The sequence below is a fragment of the Anas acuta genome, chromosome 26, assembly GCF_963932015.1.
Source record: "Anas acuta chromosome 26, bAnaAcu1.1, whole genome shotgun sequence".
Classification (NCBI taxonomy): Eukaryota; Metazoa; Chordata; class Aves; order Anseriformes; family Anatidae; genus Anas; species Anas acuta.
In genome coordinates, this window is record NC_089004.1 from 2270526 (window position 1) to 2286688 (window position 16163).

A 16163-nucleotide genomic window follows, 5' to 3' on the forward strand; every position below is an offset into this window, starting at 1 on the left:
CTCTCTTTGAGAACGTGGGTGTATCACATCTCTTATCACCCGCAAGCCTCTGGGAAGGCTGAGAGGTACAATGGACTGTTAAAGACTATGTTACGAGCACTGGGTGCTGGGGTGTGGAAACACTGGGACATAAATCCACCAGAGGCCACTTGGCTAGCTAACAACAGAGGGGCCGACAGCCGTAACCCTAACCCTGACACAAAAAAGTGTCAGGGTTAGGGTTAGCACCAATGTGTACAAAAGCCTTCTGGTGACACCGGGTATCCTCAGGGATGCCCTAGAGGCCTCCCAGGGCACTATAGGACACCCTATGAGCCTCCTCTTGTAACCTGGAGGCAAAATAAGGACATTTCCTGGAATCTAGAGCCCTCTGGAGGCCTCATAGGGCTCTCTAGTGCACTCTCGTGCACACTTGAAGCCTCCTGTGGTCCTCCCCTGCACTCTAGATCCTCTGCAGGTCTACCAGGGCCACCCAGTGCCCTCTAGCTCCTGAATGCCTCCCAGTGACACCCAGTGTCCTTTAGGATGTCCTAGAGGCCTTCAAGGGCATTCTAGACTGCCCTACGAGCCTCCTCTTGAACCCTAGAGGCAAAATAATGTGAGAAAAAATGCTCAATAATTTTCTTCAGACAGGATCTTCCATGAAGCTATTTTATTCATGATTGCAACGGCGGGAGTCCTGCAAGCAGGAGCACACAGTAAAATTTTATTATAACCTTATATTCCCTATTACCCAACACCTGGTTTCTCCCGTTTCCTCGTTGGCTGAGTACCACAGGTTCACAACGTACTCGACGCACTTCTATACCGTATGTGTACAATTTGATTTGACCAACTGTTAATTCCTCCTTTTCCTTTTTTTTCCTTCTTCTCTTGTGACTAGAGGGTCCGTGATTTTTGTATTTACTGACTTCATACTGCTCATCCTGTTTTCCTTAGCTAAACTCCTTATTTTGGGACAGTGGGACCATCCCCTTATCTGCTTAACATACTCCCCACTGCTATGCCACACAATCATTTTTGAGTATGCATGGTTAGTGGAATTTTCCACTGCAAAAACACCTTCTACTGCAAAAACCACACCTTTGTTTCTCCCAAGACTTCTTCAAGCCCCACGTTGAGTGGTGCCAAAAAGGACTGTGGTGGGTTGACCTCAGACAACAGCTAACCTGCTGGAAAAAAGGGATGTGTGGAGCCACCACATCCTGAGGTTGGTGGTTATTCTGGCACAGGACATTTCCAACAAGCTGCAAAACCAAGGCAAAGGTGCTGAGTGGTGGTCATGGAACTCTGAGTTCTGGTCTCGTAATCTTGCTGTTGTGTGCCAAAAGATGAGAGCCTGGCCTAAAATGTCATGCAGGTGGACAGCTGTGAATAAAGCTCAAGCTTTCTCATCATCTCTTTCCATTCATAGGAACACATTGTCTGTGCACCTTCAAAAAAACAAGCACCAGCCAGTAGGAATTGCTTTAGGACCACCCAGCTGTCACACAACACGTGGAAGAACTGCGAGCAAGGCTCAGCATGGACTACTGCCCTCCCAAGAGGGAAACCCTTTCTCTAAGCTGCCTGTCACCTTTTGACCCCTGCTCACCTGTTAGCCTGCTGTTCAACAAAGCCATCCTAAAACATTGACCCCCCAGTTCACAAATTAATTCAGTAGGAAGTCTTCAGAAATGTAGAGGCAAGGCTAAACTAATACAGGTTCTCTAAGGGCTATGCTTCAGGGAGACAACCTGAGCCAGGATTCTTTATCCCATACCCAGAGCCAAAGGTGGATTCTCTCTCCCTTGAATGATGCTGGCAGGAAAGTGAAGATGGGGACATCTGTATCAGCATTTGAAAAGGCTACTTGACCCTTTTCATAATCCAGAAAAACGCGCATCCTTCTTGGGATGCAGGTCAGTGGCAGTGGGGTGCATTTAGGGGACGTCAGAGCCCGAAAAACTTTGTCCAGCTTCACCACAGCCCAGAGCCCCCCCTGGGGGCTGAGTGGGATCCGTCCCTTCCTCTGCAGAGAGGCCCTGGCAAGTCCCACGCCCCAGCTCTTTGCACTGTCCACGGTGACCTCCCAGGTGTGCTGCCCAGAAGTGAAGCCCTCGTAGCCCAGCACACAACACCACGTATCAAACCTCTCTGGTCCTTCAGGCCGCTTTTGCCACTCTTCTCCCCATCTCACGCCTTTACCATCCTTTGAGAGGAGCAGCCAGGGGTGAGCAGTGTCTGGATCCAGAGTCATGTTTGCTAGGAGAGAGAGAGAGACCTGATTAGTGGCTTAGGGTAGAGATTGGGATGGTGGTGGTGGCAGTGGTGGGGAAGAACCCCACCAGGGAATGAACCCTGCTGCTAGGATGCACCCAGACTGGGAAGAAGACTCTGACCCACAGCAAAATGCCAGTGAGGTCATTCTCTTTCTGTCACTGCACTGTCTGTGCTGAACAGCACTCAGGGGACTGGGTTTCAGAGTGGTCATTTCTCCTCCACCTCACGTTTTCCCAGAAAACTGAAGTTTGACAACATAAACAGCATTGCTGGGCGTGATAGAAGACCAGAAAGGAGGCCAGGAGGTTGTACACTTAACCCAGTGGATGCTGAAAGAAAGAGGGTAAATGGTGAAAAGTGGAAAGAAGGAATGCAATTAAAGCTGGGAGAGGTGCAGGAGACACCATCTATTCAGAAGGTTAAGCTTGCTCAGTTCTGTGGTCAAGTTTCTGTTTCTCTGTGAGAAAGAAGAGCAAAGAGAAGAGTGTGAGCAACATGAGTATCGCTGTGACAGTCGTTTAGCTGGGTGAGAAACAGGTGAGGAACTCACAATCCAGCTGCCTTGGCTAGGAAGGATGTCCAACACCGAGCACCTCCTGAATGACAAGCTAGAAGCAAGAACAAGCAAGAAAAGACAAAGGGAGGAAAAGAAAGGAAAAGCACACAGCAAGAAGAGGGGGCAAGGAAATGGTGACCCCCTGAGAGGAGAGACAAACAAAAGCCTCCCTCCCCATTTGGGCTTCTGGTTGAGCAGATTACTTCAGGGAAGAAGGGCCATCCCATAATCAATGTATAATCATCTCTGCCAAAAAAAGAGGAACTCGAGGATGGACTTTGAGGGCTTGGCACAACGCTGCATTGTAGTGCTGCAAATGGATCTTAGAATCGCATAACTGAACCACCACTGACTCTTTTACATAAGCCAAAGTACAACCACACCTTTCTAGCTATTCTCACTTTGAGTCTACTTTCTTCCCCTTTTTCCTCTCCGTGATACCTTGCAGTAGGTAAAACTGCTTGTATCTGCATCCACCACTTCCTGCTCTGGCTCCCAACCATCTCTCTTTGCCTGTGCAGAACTCTCAAGGCTATGTTTTCATTACACTGTCTCCCAGACTCTTATTCACTTGACTTTTTTTTTTTTTTTTTTTTTGATTCCCTTCATGGGTACTTGGAAATTAGACAGAGTTCAGCCATCCTATTCTTTGAGCCACGAGTCTTCCCTTTGCAGCTGGTGGGGAGGAGTAAAGCAAAAGATGAGAAGAGTTGGGTAGGGAAATTGGGATTGTGGTTTTTGAACCAATGTAACAGGGGCCGCCCTTGAAGATGCTCTTAAATTACCTTTTCCTAGTTTGTCTGCAAATCTCTTCCACCCTGAAAATTAAAAAAAGATGCAAATGAGAAGTGACACAAACAAAACTTGGTTTCCTCTGGACTAGTTTATAGCTATGTCACCAAACCAATGGGCAACTATAAGGCAAAGGTGGATTCAGAATGTCTTGGGCTACACACTGAGTTTACCTCTCTATTCATATGCATTTCCTCCTTGCCTCTTGAATTACCCTGACCAGACTTTGTCTCTCCAGAAAAACAAGTTAAACTGCAGCAAAAACAAACACACAGAGCTATTTATAGTTCCTGTTTCTTACAATGGGCATCTGTGATCAAACTCCACTGAATTCAGGGCAGTAAATATATGCATGATAAAAGAGGAGAGCCTAGCTTCTGCATTCATCTCTTCTCTGAGTCACTAAATTAGTAGTATTTCCTCCAGAGCATGTGTAAACCTGGTGAGATGCCTTAAAAGAGGCTATAGTGAGGTGGGGATCGGGCTCTTCTCCCAAGCTCCAAGTGAAGAGAAATGGCTTCAAGTTGTGCCAGGGGAGGTTTAGGTTGTATGTTAGGAAACATTTCTTTACCAAAAAGGTTGTGTAGCACTGGAACAGGCTGCCCAGGAAGTGGCTGAGTCACCATCCCTGAAGTTTTCAAAAGATGTATAGATGTAGAACTTAGCATGGTTTAGTAATGAACTTAAATACTACATTAAAGGTTGGACTAGAGGATCTTGGAGGTCTTTTCCAACCTGAATGATTCTGTGATTCTATGAAATGGAGGGAGATCCTGCAGAGACTAGCAGAGTATCAGATAAAATTTAGCTGTACATCTCTTGTTTTCCTCGTTCTTGTCCCTATTTTTCCCTTTCACTCTTTCCACTCCATGAGTTTCATGCATCCAGGAAAAGAAAGCTCAATTCCTGTCTCCTCCATTCAGCATTTTCCTCCACTTGACAAGGAGCAGCCCATGATCCTGCTCACCCTACCTGGATGTGTTTGCTAAAGGGCAGTTTCTTTGCAATAACCCAGATTCTCCTCTCTTGCAACCTGGGGAAACTTTTACCTTTGATCTTCAACAGGTAAGCAATGAAGCCAATGACACCAAACACTGTCAGGATCACACTTGGAACAACCATGCCTGGAGAAGCTCCTTGTAAAAAGTCTAGGAACAAAAAAAATCCCAAGTTTACTTTTTTTTTTTTTTTTTTTCTGGGAACAGTAAGAGGGATGGCTGCAAGCCCATCACTAGCAGATCGTAGTACATATCAAAGCAAACAGGAGATCCTGTTTATGGTACACCAAGGTAAATGTACAAAATCTGTTCCACTTCTTAACTTGCAATGGCCCCACAATGCAAAGACACCTCGTGCACCAGAAGAGAGCTGAATTTAAATTTAAATTATTGTATTTCTCACCAAAATGCTGGAATTATTCAGGCACCAAAGAGCTGATATTTTTTCTTTGCACAGCAAAAAGGAACCAATTAAACCTCTTTCTCACCTTCCAAAACACAAAATTCCCGACAAGAGGATCCAGGGCATCAACCTGTTCAGAAGCCCAGCTTTCCTCCAGTCTCACCATGCCTGCACTGGGGCAACTAACCTGACGTTTGAAAAGCAGTTTCCTTTTCTTCGTTGAGGTACGTGTTCCTCACCACACAGGACAAGTCCTTTGGAGTACTTCCCACGACAAGGAGGGTGCTCTGTGCTTCAAAGAGGCCCCTTGCATCCCGGGATCGGTTTTCAGCCTCTGAAGGTATGTGCTGATGGCTGGAATCTCTCCACAGGACCTGGGGCTCTGGGTACCAACCAGATGATCGACACACAATTCTGGTGCCTCCTTGGATATTCTCCATGGAGATATGAGGAGCAGACCCCATGGCTAGGATGACATTAAAAGAAAAATTGGGTTAAGCTATTCATGTTTTCAAAATCTAAGATCTAGTTTTAGATTCCAGAAACCGCCAATGGGGAGTTGCAACTATTTTGTGCAGGGCAGACTTGAAGAATAAGCTTTTCCATCTTATCCCAAGCCAGTATTAACCTACAGGTATCCTTTAGATTTCAGAAGCACATGTGTCTGACGAACCTGTCACCTTCAGTTCCAGCTGAGCTTCTCTGTAGCTGACGCCACGACGAACCAAGCAGGTGTACTGCCCCTCATCAGAGGGTTGGACAGCAGAAAGTCTCAAATCCATGCAGCCCTGGCGGATGCGGTGCATCAGCAGTTCTGTCCTGCCTCGGTACTCCGGAGTCTGCTCCCTGTCCTGGCCCTTCTGCTCGCTGTAGTGATGCACAAGTGACGAGTGCGGCATCCGGAGCCAGCTCACCTCTGAGGGCCGAGCGCTCGCCCCCAGGTCAGGGCAGCAGGGCAGCACAGCAGCCTCCCCCACAGCAGCAAGGACAGGGTGACTGGGTGCTGGCACTGCAAACCCATCTGGGGAATGGCACCGGGGTGGAGGGGGAGAGAAAAGATTAGTTAGGACAAACCTCCAAAGAGGGGGAAGATGTTAGAGAATGCAGGGCTGGACCTTGACTTTAGCCACTACGGATTTGCTGACCACCTGAGATCCATGGATTCAGGAGGGGGCTGTAGTCAAGTCCCCCACTGAGGAAACCTGTGCCACCTCACCCAGCATCTCAGCAGGGTCTTCCTCTTTTGTCACCGTCCAGGAACACAATGCTGTCCTGACCCCCACATTCTTGTGGATTAAAACAAAGAGATTGACCCCTGGCATGGAAGATATTTGGAGGACACTGGGATAGTTTTGCTTGTATGCCTGCCCTGGTTTTCATGGGGAGGTGATAAACTGTTTCAGTGAAAGGCTTTTTGCTCAGTAACTCACTCTACCACCTGGCCTGACCACTGCATACAGACAAGTGGTCCAAGCATTTGCTTGGTGGAAGAAGGAGCTGATTGAAGAGGCAAGGCAAACAGTTTTAATAACTTTAATCCCTTACAAAACATCCCTGACAGGCATGCAGACTCATGCAAATATTCTTGGCACTTCTGCTACTTGAATATATCCAGCCACCTGCCTGAGCTCAAAATAAATGGGGAGGCACATCAAAAAGCGAGCCAAAGATTTAGTCCTGGAGTTAATCTGGGCTGAAAGCAATCTCTCCCTAGGACCCTGAGCCACCACATTGGGTGGGAAGCAGGGGGGGAAGCACAAAGCTGATCCGAAATGGGCAGAGTCCTACCTGTCCCTGGCTTGTGAGTGAGGAGCATCATGACGCACGTAACAAAGGAATGGAAAAACGAAAGAAAATGCATCTCTGCCAACATATGACCTATAAAGGAGGAAAAGGGCAGGAGGGAAAAAAATGCTGAGGGTAACTCAGATGTAGAAGGAACACAAAAAAATGGGAGACAGTCTGTAGAAAAGGGTGTTGGAAAGTGTTACCTGGGTGACCGATAGAGGAAAATCTTGCTCAGGACAGCTGGGCTTCTTCTGGGTTACAGTGAGCCAGATCAAAACACTTCCTTTTTATCTTCAGTTTAGATTAGGGCAGGCTGGAAGGAGAGCTGGGGGCTGCATTCCCCCTCCTGGCTTTGCAGCCACGGGGGGTCCCACAGCCGGGGCTGGTGCCAGTGGTGCCCCAGAGCCCCCCGAGGAGTCCCACAGCCACTGGGGCACCTGCAGCTCGGGGGGGGGGGACACCCTGCAGCCCGGGGACCCTGCACCTGCCTTGTCCCAAAGCCACAGGTGGGTCCTGAAGTCACCAGAGGGTCCCGAAGTCACGGGGGAGGGTCCCAAAGCCACGAGGGGGAGGGGTCCTGAAGGCACAGAGGGGTCCCAAAGCAACAGGAGGGTCCCAAAGGAACGGAGGGGTCCCGAAGCCACGAGTGGGGTCCCAAAGGCACCGGAGGGTCCCGAAGGCACCGGAGGGTCTTGAAGGGATGGGGGGGGTCCCAAAGCCAGGAGGGGGGTCCCGAAGTCACAGGAGTGTCCCGAAGGCACGGAGGGGAGGTCCCACAGCCGTCGGGATCTCGCAGCTGTGAGGCGCCGCTGCCTCCCCGAGCTCCCCTCCCGGTTCTGAAAGCGAAAGAGCCCCAGAGCCAAGCCGGGAGCCGCACCCTGGGCCCCGCGGCCATGGCAGGCGGCAGCGAGGCGGCGGCGGAGCTGCAGGAAGAGGCGACCTGCGCCATCTGCTTGGATCTGTTCCGCAGCCCGGTGATGCTGGACTGCGGGCACAACTTCTGCCAGGCCTGCATCGGCCTGTGCTGGGCGAGATCCACTGGGGCTCCCTCTTGCCCCCAGTGCCGCCAGGCCCTGCCCAGCCGCAGCCTGAGGCCCAACCGGCAGCTGGGCAACATCGCGGCCGGGCTCAGGCGGCTTGGCCAGACCGTGGAGCCCCGCCAGGTGAGGGGGAGCCAGGGAGGCCTCTGGAGCACCCCCGGTACCCGCTTTGGTGCCCGGGCTCTGTCAGAGACTGTGTGGCCAGGGCTCGGGCCATGTTGTGTGGGTCTTGCCCAGGGAGGCTGCGGAGCCTCCTCAGGAGATAGCCAGCACCCGCCTGGACACCCTCCTGCGCTATGGGGTTCTGCTCGGCGCAGGGTTTGGGCCAGGAGATCTCCAGAGATCACCTCCAACCTCAGCCATTCTGGGGTTCGTTCTGCTCACAGCTTTCTCACACATCGCTTGCAAATTATGATTTTACAGCTACATGCCTCTGAGCTTTGCAATCTGTCGGCAAAAGGCCACGCTCCCTGCAAGTTCACCCCGTGACTGCACCTTCTCTCTTCGCTTCTTTTCACCTTCCCTAAACGCTTACCAAGTTTTCGTAATGGAAGTCTGTCCTCAGGACTCTGGTAGATGGTTGGCATATGTGTTGTTAACCATTTACTGCCCCCGTGGGCTCTCCGGTGCCCCTCGGTGTGTTGCTGTCTCCCAGACCAGGGTGGTGGCAGTGGTTATAATAACCTTTAATATTCTATTGATTTGTGGCTTCTCACTCCAAGGGAATTTTTTATTGCTCCGTGCTTTGCATTTGGCTGTCTTCCTCCCACAAAGCTGTTGCTGCAATTACTAAATCTATATGATTATTTAAGTTTAGATATCTCTTTCCTCTCTGGTGTTCCTTAGACATCCAGGATTTGTGCAGAAGCACAGCTTCACTGGGGGTCCAGACTTCCTCTAGTGGGAGATTTGGACTGCACAGAAGTTGCTTATTTTCTTTAAAGAAGGAGCAAAATGCTTAGCAACCAGCATGTCCTTCCCCCCATCCCCACGGTAAGAGGCAGGAATCCCATGCACAGCTTCTCCTTTCCTTATGGTCCCTGCTAAGGGATGCGGCCACCGCTACCTGCACAGCACTGGCCCAGCACCTGCCTGCCCAGCAGCTGGTGCCCTGCCTGGGGACTCATACTGATCCCCCTGTGAGCTGGTTTTGGGGACACACGCTGTTTCCACACCAGTACTGGTGGCTGAGACCCCCCCCAACACACACACACTCCAGCAGCTGCCACCGCAGCCCTGGGGCACCTACACCCCATCCAACTGCAGCAGCTGGCACCAAACCCACCCATGCCAGTTGCCCCAGTAGCTGGCACTTGGTCCTTAGCACTCGCACACTCAGGACAGACACTGTGGTTATGCAGATTTAATAACTTAAAGGGTTTAATTAGAAGACAGGACAGACTGCAGCGATCACGTGCAGAGCTCACTCAGGCCAGTGCACCAGCCAGCCCTGTGGTACATGCAGCTGGCCCCTTTTATATCCTTTTCTGCCTGCTCCTCGCCTTCTCCCTGCAGCTCCCTCATTAGTTTGCTCATTCCCACACCTGTGAGCACCCTGTGCCCTCAGGGCAGCACCCTCATTAGCTGCTAAGTTGTGGTTTACCTGCCCTTTCTGAGCAGCCCATATGTTTATGACTGACCAGGTTTGTTCCCAGTCTTTGTCTCTTAGATTTGTCTCTCTGCATGTTCTTGCTTATGGCTTCCTGCTTTTCTTATTGTCCCCTTTTTGCATTGAAAAGGTCCTTGACCAGATACCCATAAAGGAGCAGGTGCTGTCCTACCACGTACCCTTACAGTCCTCAGTTCCATACACTTGCAAAATGGTACTTGACAGCACCATGCCTACACTTAGCCTGCCCCTAACATGCATGTCGAACCCTAAACTCTGAGGGAGTTGCTTTGTGGGGTGGCAGGGACATGACATTGCCTTTTGCTGCCCAGTTCTGCTTTGAGAGCCATCCTCTTGGTTGTTCAAGCAGGAAATGAGGCTGACTCGGTGCCAGAGGCTGTGTATGTTCACCCCAGGGAATAAGCTGTTTTCTGGATGCAAGGCATATGCATATGTGGTGGGGAGCACCTAAAGGAATTCTCTCCCTCCAGGAGCAAAACCAGTCTGAGCTAGAGAGCCTCAGGAGAGAGAGAGGAGAGCTGGAGGAACAGCTAAAGAAGGAGCGATGTACCTGCCAGGGCTATCTGGTAGGTGCACGGGGCTACCTGAAGGAAATTTATTTGGGAAGGGTGGGGAAAAATTGATTCTTGGCCCTTGGAGATGAAATCACTGTGTCCAGCTGTTGGTGCAAAATATGCACATCAGGAAAGTAAAAGATAACTTTTCACTACTGCCCAACCCACCTTTTAATTACTCTTTGTGGTCCCATACCACTTTGAGAGGATTGTTTCTGCTTATAAAGGACAAAGTAAAAGCAGAGAGGCAGAAGATTGCGTCTGAATTCAAGCAGCTGCACCAATGCCTGGAGGAACAAGAGTGCCTGCTGATGGCTCGGTTGGGAGAGCTGGAGAGGCAAATTGAAACGAGAGTGAAGGAAAAGGCTGATAAATTGTCTAAGAGGATTTTTCATCTGGATGGCCTGATCAGGGAGAAGGAGGAGTCTCAGCTCTCAGGATGTGAGTTCCCACAGGTGAGGTCTACTAGAAACACCATCACTGTCTTAACAAACGGCATCTGAGGTACCAGCAGACTGGAAACACACAGCAGGCTAATTTTACGTAGATGCTGGTGTGACAGGAATGTGAGGATTGTGTACGGGATAAATAGCATTAAGCTGCTTCTGTCTTTCTCCCATCTAGGATGCTGGTGACATTCTGGGCAGGTACGTACCTTTTTCTCCTGTATATCACAATATGACTTTGGGGGTGCAAAGATTCCTGCCCCAAAACAAAGACGGATTCCTCATGTGCCAGGGATGCCCCAAAAATGTTCATATTTCAGTTTTGCAGAAGTTGATGAAGTGGTATGGCTCTGACAACAAGGTCAATTCTTGAGGAAGCACTTGCAGAGGACGTTTCATTTCTAAGGTCTCTGGTTGCGAGCCTGGCTGTCTTCTCCATGACCAATGTTTGGTGATACGAAGGCACAGAGACCAGAGCAAATGTAGGTTTGCTCTGAAGGGACAGAGTGACTGAGGACACCAGCACTGATAATAGGAACTGAATCAGCAGTTAGAGCATCAGGACGGAGCAGTGGCCTAGCCAATGAAACCTGCTGTCTCTTTTCTCACTGTATTGTGTAGAGCTGAGTTGGAATGAATTTTCTGGAGGTAACGGATCCAGCATCAGAGCCGTTCAGCTAGAAAAAGGTCTCTAGCAACTGGCATTAACAGGAGATTGAGTTGAAGGAGGAAGATAAATGCTGTGGCTTGTACATCTCCAGGTGCGAGAAGGGAAAATTCCAGCAAAAGGAGTGGACGAGCCAAAATCTGGAAAAGGCAGCTGGTGTCTGCTCAAAAAAACCTCCTGAGCTAGAAGAGACAGCAAGAAAACTCCAAGGTACAAGGAAGGGATCCCAGAGGAGATCAGAGAAATGCCCCAGGGGTGGAAAGAAGGGGGTGGGCAATGCCCTGCAGAAGGGAGATAAAGCTGAATATCCTTCCCTTCCCTTCCCCCTTTATTTTTTATTTTTTTATTTTTTTTAGTGCATCTAGCAAGAATTTCACATTCCAAGTTGTATTTGCTGCCTCTTGTCCTTATCACTGTGCAGCACCAAGAAGAGCCTGCCCCTGCTCTCCCATTAAATAGCTATAGGCATCAAAAAGTTCTTTCCTTTACTTTTCTTAAGGCTGAACAAACCCAGTTCTCAGTGGTTCCCCATACTTCATCTTGTCCAGCCCAAACCATCCTGGTGACCCTCTGGATGTACTGCAGTATGTCAGTGTCCACTTCATACTAGGTAGCACCAAACATTTTTGGTCCTGCTGCTTTAGGTCCTCCTTTCCTACTCCAACTGGAGAAGGAGGTGAGCAGAGCAAGTAGTGCATGTGCTGGGAAAGGGGGGTGTAGCATCTCTGCTTGCTCCCTGGAGCTGGTCTCCCCAGAGCAGCTCCCAGTATTGGCATTATTATCCAGATGTCAGAGTTGATCTCTGGGCTCCATTTCCCTTTCAGATGCTTCAACAACTGCTCTGAGGGAGGAAGGGGAAGAGTCACAGGGCCTGTACACAAAAGGTGAGTTGTGCTGGGGAGCCTCCTAACATTAACCCTGTTTGCAAGGGATTCAACAGCCATTTGGGGGGACGCAGTGAATCTTTGCGTAGCTTGGCTTAGGGTGCAGAGCTGCTCTTCACTTTGAGATCAGCATGTTCTGGAAGAAAGGTATTGCCTGTTTTCCTTCCAAATAGGACCAAACTTGTCCCCAGCATGGTGAAACTCTTCCCCAGGACTGGTCTCTACCCCCAGTGCTTTGACCTGACCTCTCTTCTGCAGTGAACGTGACTCTGGATCCAGACACAGCTCAGTCACGGCTCATCTTATCAGAAGATGGGAAGAGTGTGATGCAGGGAGCCACGCAGCAACACCGGCCTGACAGCACGAAGCGGTTTGACCCATGGCCATGCGTGCTGGGCTGCGAGGGATTCAACTCAGGGCGACCGTGCTGGGAGGTGGAGGTGGGCCATGGGTCCTGCTGGGCTGTGGGGGTGGCCCTGGAGTCTGTGAGGAGGAAGGGACCGATTGACATGAACCCCGTGGGTGGGATCTGGGCAGTGGGGCAGTACAAGGAGAAGTTCCAGGCTCTGACTTCCCCCACTCCCACCCCTTTCCTCCCCAGCATGGTCCCCCGCAGGGTGCGGGTCTGTCTGAACCATGCAGAGGGGCGGGTGACGTTTGTCAATGCAGACAACGAGGCTACAATTTTCACTTTCCTGCAAGCCACGTTTTCAGGAAAGCGAATCTACCCCTGGTTGTGGGTGGGGAAGGGGTCCCAGCTCAAACTGTGAGGCTGAGGAAGCGCGGTCCTCTTAGGAGGCTGCACTGTGGCCACGCTGGCCTCTGTACCCCCATCTCGCTAGCCCTTTGGACTCCTGCCCATTAGCAAGCCTCCTACCGTGATCCTCAAAGGCAGTTGAACTCATCTGCCTGCCCATGGAGAGCCTCTCTGGAGCAGAGGTCCGTGGGCTTCTCCAGTGGAGAAGGGCTCTTGGTGAAGAATGACAATTTCTGGGGAGATTTTATTTATGGAGGCCTCGAGGGGGAATGAGGGGCATAGCAGTGGCATTGGAGTAGCTACTGATGGTATACTTTTCCTTGAGGAGATAAGTAGATGGGTAAGGAGGATAAAAACTTGCTCAACAGCCCACCTAGCCATGGGGTGACACTTGCTCTTCAGCCCTGAAGCCCAGTCAGCCTCCATGTGTTGTCCCTGTGGTGGGCCTGATTTCATTCTCTTAGCTCACGAAACCACAAGTCAACATTCATTTCTATGGGAGGTGTGAGTAGGATTTACTTTTCAAAATAATTTAATCAGTTGAATTATAATCACTGCTTCTCAACGTATTAATGTACCTGATAATTCTTCAGTGTTTGACTACTTGATTTGTTTCCCTGGTTGTGATGGGCTTTTGGAAGGAAAATTTAGAGGTTTAGATATTTTCCAACCACGGAACTACTACCAGGAATTTGCTGAAGTGTAGGAACAAACTAGAGGAATTGCTGTTTAGAGACTTGCAGATTTGTAGCAGTGCTGGGATTTATGGTGTTGCATGGTAGAAACTAAAAATATAAATAATCACGAATAAAACAAAGTTATACAAATAACCAATAAATAATTGAAGTTCAAATGCTGGTCAAACAAACATGCAGCTAAATCACATCCCAGAAAACCTTACTGGCAGATTCAAAGGGCTTTAAATGCTTTAGCTCCATCAGTTCCTGTTCAAAGAGCTGACATGCAAAAGGGAGGTTGGGTGCTGGAGCCTGCAGGAGGAATGAAATTCAAAGAAAGGCAAAAGGGAGCAATGCTACAAACAAAAACAGCTGTGGACTTTTAATACAGTTTGTGAAAAAAGCACTTGTGAAAGTCATAGCTTGCTCTGGAGGCTTTGCAGGTGAAGCCCCCCCTCCTACCTGCCCCGTGGTCGGATGCCCTGCTGGCTTGCAGATGCCCACGGTGACCTGGATTTGTCAGCGCTGCTGCTGTGGGGTTTGCTTCCAGCTCTCCCCACGCTCACACCAGGCTGCCTTCTTGTACCACCTGAAGGCTCTCGCTTTCCCTCTGATGTGCTTGTGGAAACGCAGAGCCATGGTCCCTGGCAGAGGTGAGCACAACGTGGGCACAACATCAGCTTTGGCACCAGGAACTGAGGATGTGCTGGGAGGCTGCAGGGAGACCCCGTCCTTTCCTCCCAGGGTTGGCTCCTCCTCTGTGCCCTGCCAGGGGCAGGAGTTGCCCCTGCTTTCGGAGTCGGTTCCTTGGATGGTTGCTTTGCTGGACTTCTGTTCCAAAGGTGCCCGGGTGCAATGGGGTGTCACCTCTCCCTGTGCAGTGCCAGAGGTTGGTGAGCCCATCCCCTTACTCTTGAGGCAGGACAACTCTGCCTGACCTCGTGCCACGAGTCTTCCCAGCTACTGGAGTAGCTTAGGGACACCAATGCTGCTGCCCATGCCTTGCTGCCACCGCAGCCTCCTCTTCTCCTAAGAGGAGGAGATAGCAGACGAGGACAAAACAAGGTCCCTGATTGTGGGGACAAGCATGTCCTTTGAACACCATGCCCCAGAAAGATCTCGGAAAGGGAGAAGATGCTGGAATGGGTTGACATCACTTTGGGCTCTGCTATTCCTTCCCTTATCCCTACCTTCATCCCCTCCCACCCTTCCCTACCAAGTACACGCATACACAGGCTGCAGTGTCCCACAGGCAGGATAGGGCAGCTCAAACTCTGCCCATGAAGCAGAACAGGACTTGTGCTCCTCCAGACCCTGCAGATGATGGGGAGAGACTTGTCTGGTTTAGCATCTGTGCCCAGGGTCCGCTTTTCCAGCTTTATCCGTGGTAACATAAGTTTATGTATCTGCTGTCTGCACAACAGGCTGGTAGACCAAGGCTCAAAAAACTGCCATGATCTCAAAAGAGATTGAAGGCAGAAGGTACATTCAAATAAAGTCACAGCTGGATGTTTCAAAGTTGGAAGCTGCTGTCTTAGCTTGCCAGGATTTGATTTCCCATCCTATGGAAGAGCCACCTGCCATTTCCTACAGGTCTGTGGCTCATGAATCCCACCCTAGCGCCGTGCATCATCAAGAGAGTTACCAGTAATTCCTTCCCAGCCACAATCCTTTTGGATGAGATGCAGTCACAGATTGGACCCCACATCGCAGTGTTGGTTGCTGTACACCTGCAGCTAATCAGTCTTGTAAAATTAGGCCCATGTCCCATCACCTTTGCAGCTCTCAGGTGGGATTCAGCTGTGCTGGTACTGACTGCTCTGTCAGCACTTTTCAGACAATCTCCACAGATTTTTTTGGCTAATATTTAATAGTCATATTGTATAGACATAGAAATAAAAGAAATAAAACAGCTCCTAGCAAAGGGGGGAGAGAGGGGTGTGATTCTGTACATTAACCATTTCATAGCAAACTTATTTGAGGTGAGGTGGAAATGCAAAGCAGTTTTCAAAGATTAGAGAAAACAACTTTCTGATTTTCCTGTATTCTCCAGGAAAATAAAAGTTCTGGAAATCCCAGGTGGGCTCGCTGCTGCAGCTGGAGAGGACGTGTGTGCATCTTTAACAATCCTTTCCCGACATTCATGTGTTTTCTTGGCCCCAGCAGCAGATTCTTGGCAAACAAGGAAGAAAGTTTAATTTCCTGTTACATCTCAGCCTTGACTGCTTCTGTTAACGTAACTGTGTAAAAGATCAGTTTCTAGCAGTAGGATTTCCCTGAACAGATTGCCCCTGAGTTATTCCTGGGAGAGGCTGAAGTTTTTCTGCACCCAGAAAATCTTTTTCTGATCTTTCTCAGATGAAAAACATTGACCCTATTGTTATAGAATTAGGATTTTTTATTTTTATTTTTATTTTTATTTTTATTTTTTCTCTCAGTCTAGCCCTACAGTTTCACATCCTTGAAAACAGGTTATTTTATGGCAAAACTTCTGCAAAGAAACATACTGCAGCTAAAGTCCCAAGGAGGTTGAAGGCTCCGTTAGCTGGTAAATGTTTTTGTAGATAAAGTTTAGGGGAGCAGAGTGGAAGATAAAATGCTTCCACTTCAAACTGCCTTCCCCTTCCCTCATCCTTTTTATTTTGTCCACAAGTGGCCTGTGTGTTTTTGACCAGCTGAAGGATTCTACAGGAGATGAGGAAAAGGAGA

The 16163-nt window shown here is 49.5% G+C and overlaps 2 protein-coding genes across 4 annotated transcripts; one reads left to right on the forward strand and one right to left on the reverse strand.

Annotated features, from left to right (window-relative positions):
• Positions 1-635: 635 nt before the first annotated feature.
• LOC137844934 (butyrophilin subfamily 1 member A1-like) lies at positions 636-7295 on the reverse strand. The gene is made up of 7 exons (XM_068661664.1): positions 7003-7295; positions 6800-6889; positions 5685-6032; positions 5199-5477; positions 4660-4758; positions 3604-3636; positions 636-2244 (listed from the first exon to the last, which is right to left on the reverse strand). Exons 2-7 carry the CDS (start codon positions 6882-6884, stop codon positions 1724-1726), a joined length of 1365 nt encoding a protein of 454 aa, XP_068517765.1. The 5' UTR covers positions 6885-6889; positions 7003-7295; the 3' UTR covers positions 636-1723.
• Positions 7296-7631: 336 nt separating this feature from the next.
• On the forward strand, positions 7632-13630 carry LOC137844935 (zinc finger protein RFP-like). Of its 3 annotated transcripts, none has more exons than XM_068661665.1 (7): positions 7632-7962; positions 9940-10035; positions 10251-10478; positions 10648-10670; positions 11231-11346; positions 11961-12020; positions 12279-13630. In XM_068661665.1, the coding sequence occupies exons 1-7, from the start codon at positions 7693-7695 to the stop codon at positions 12788-12790; spliced, it is 1305 nt and encodes a 434-aa protein (XP_068517766.1). In that variant the 5' UTR covers positions 7632-7692; the 3' UTR covers positions 12791-13630. The 3 variants fall into 3 exon arrangements, with proteins under 3 accessions (XP_068517766.1, XP_068517767.1, XP_068517768.1); XM_068661666.1 differs by lacking the exon at positions 7632-7962 and adding an exon at positions 7983-8832; XM_068661667.1 differs by lacking the exon at positions 7632-7962 and adding an exon at positions 8878-9482.
• Positions 13631-16163: the final 2533 nt, after the last annotated feature.

What these genes read in the sequence shown, in the direction of transcription:
- LOC137844934 (XM_068661664.1), bottom strand. Translation starts at nt 6,884, where the DNA reads ATGTTGGCAGAGATGCATTTTCTTTCGTTTTTCCATTCCTTTGTTACG. An exon ending in CACTCACAAGCCAGGGACAG is followed by an intron (nt 6,033 to 6,799) that starts GTAGGACTCTGC and finishes GCCATTCCCCAG; the next exon opens with ATGGGTTTGCAGTGCCAGCA. An exon ending in AACTGCTTTTCAAACGTCAG is followed by an intron (nt 4,759 to 5,198) that starts GTTAGTTGCCCC and finishes TTTTGTTCCTAG; the next exon opens with ACTTTTTACAAGGAGCTTCT.
- LOC137844935 (XM_068661665.1), top strand. Translation starts at nt 7,693, where the DNA reads ATGGCAGGCGGCAGCGAGGCGGCGGCGGAGCTGCAGGAAGAGGCGACC. An exon ending in AGACCGTGGAGCCCCGCCAG is followed by an intron (nt 7,963 to 9,939) that starts GTGAGGGGGAGC and finishes CTCTCCCTCCAG; the next exon opens with GAGCAAAACCAGTCTGAGCT. An exon ending in GTACCTGCCAGGGCTATCTG is followed by an intron (nt 10,036 to 10,250) that starts GTAGGTGCACGG and finishes CTGCTTATAAAG; the next exon opens with GACAAAGTAAAAGCAGAGAG.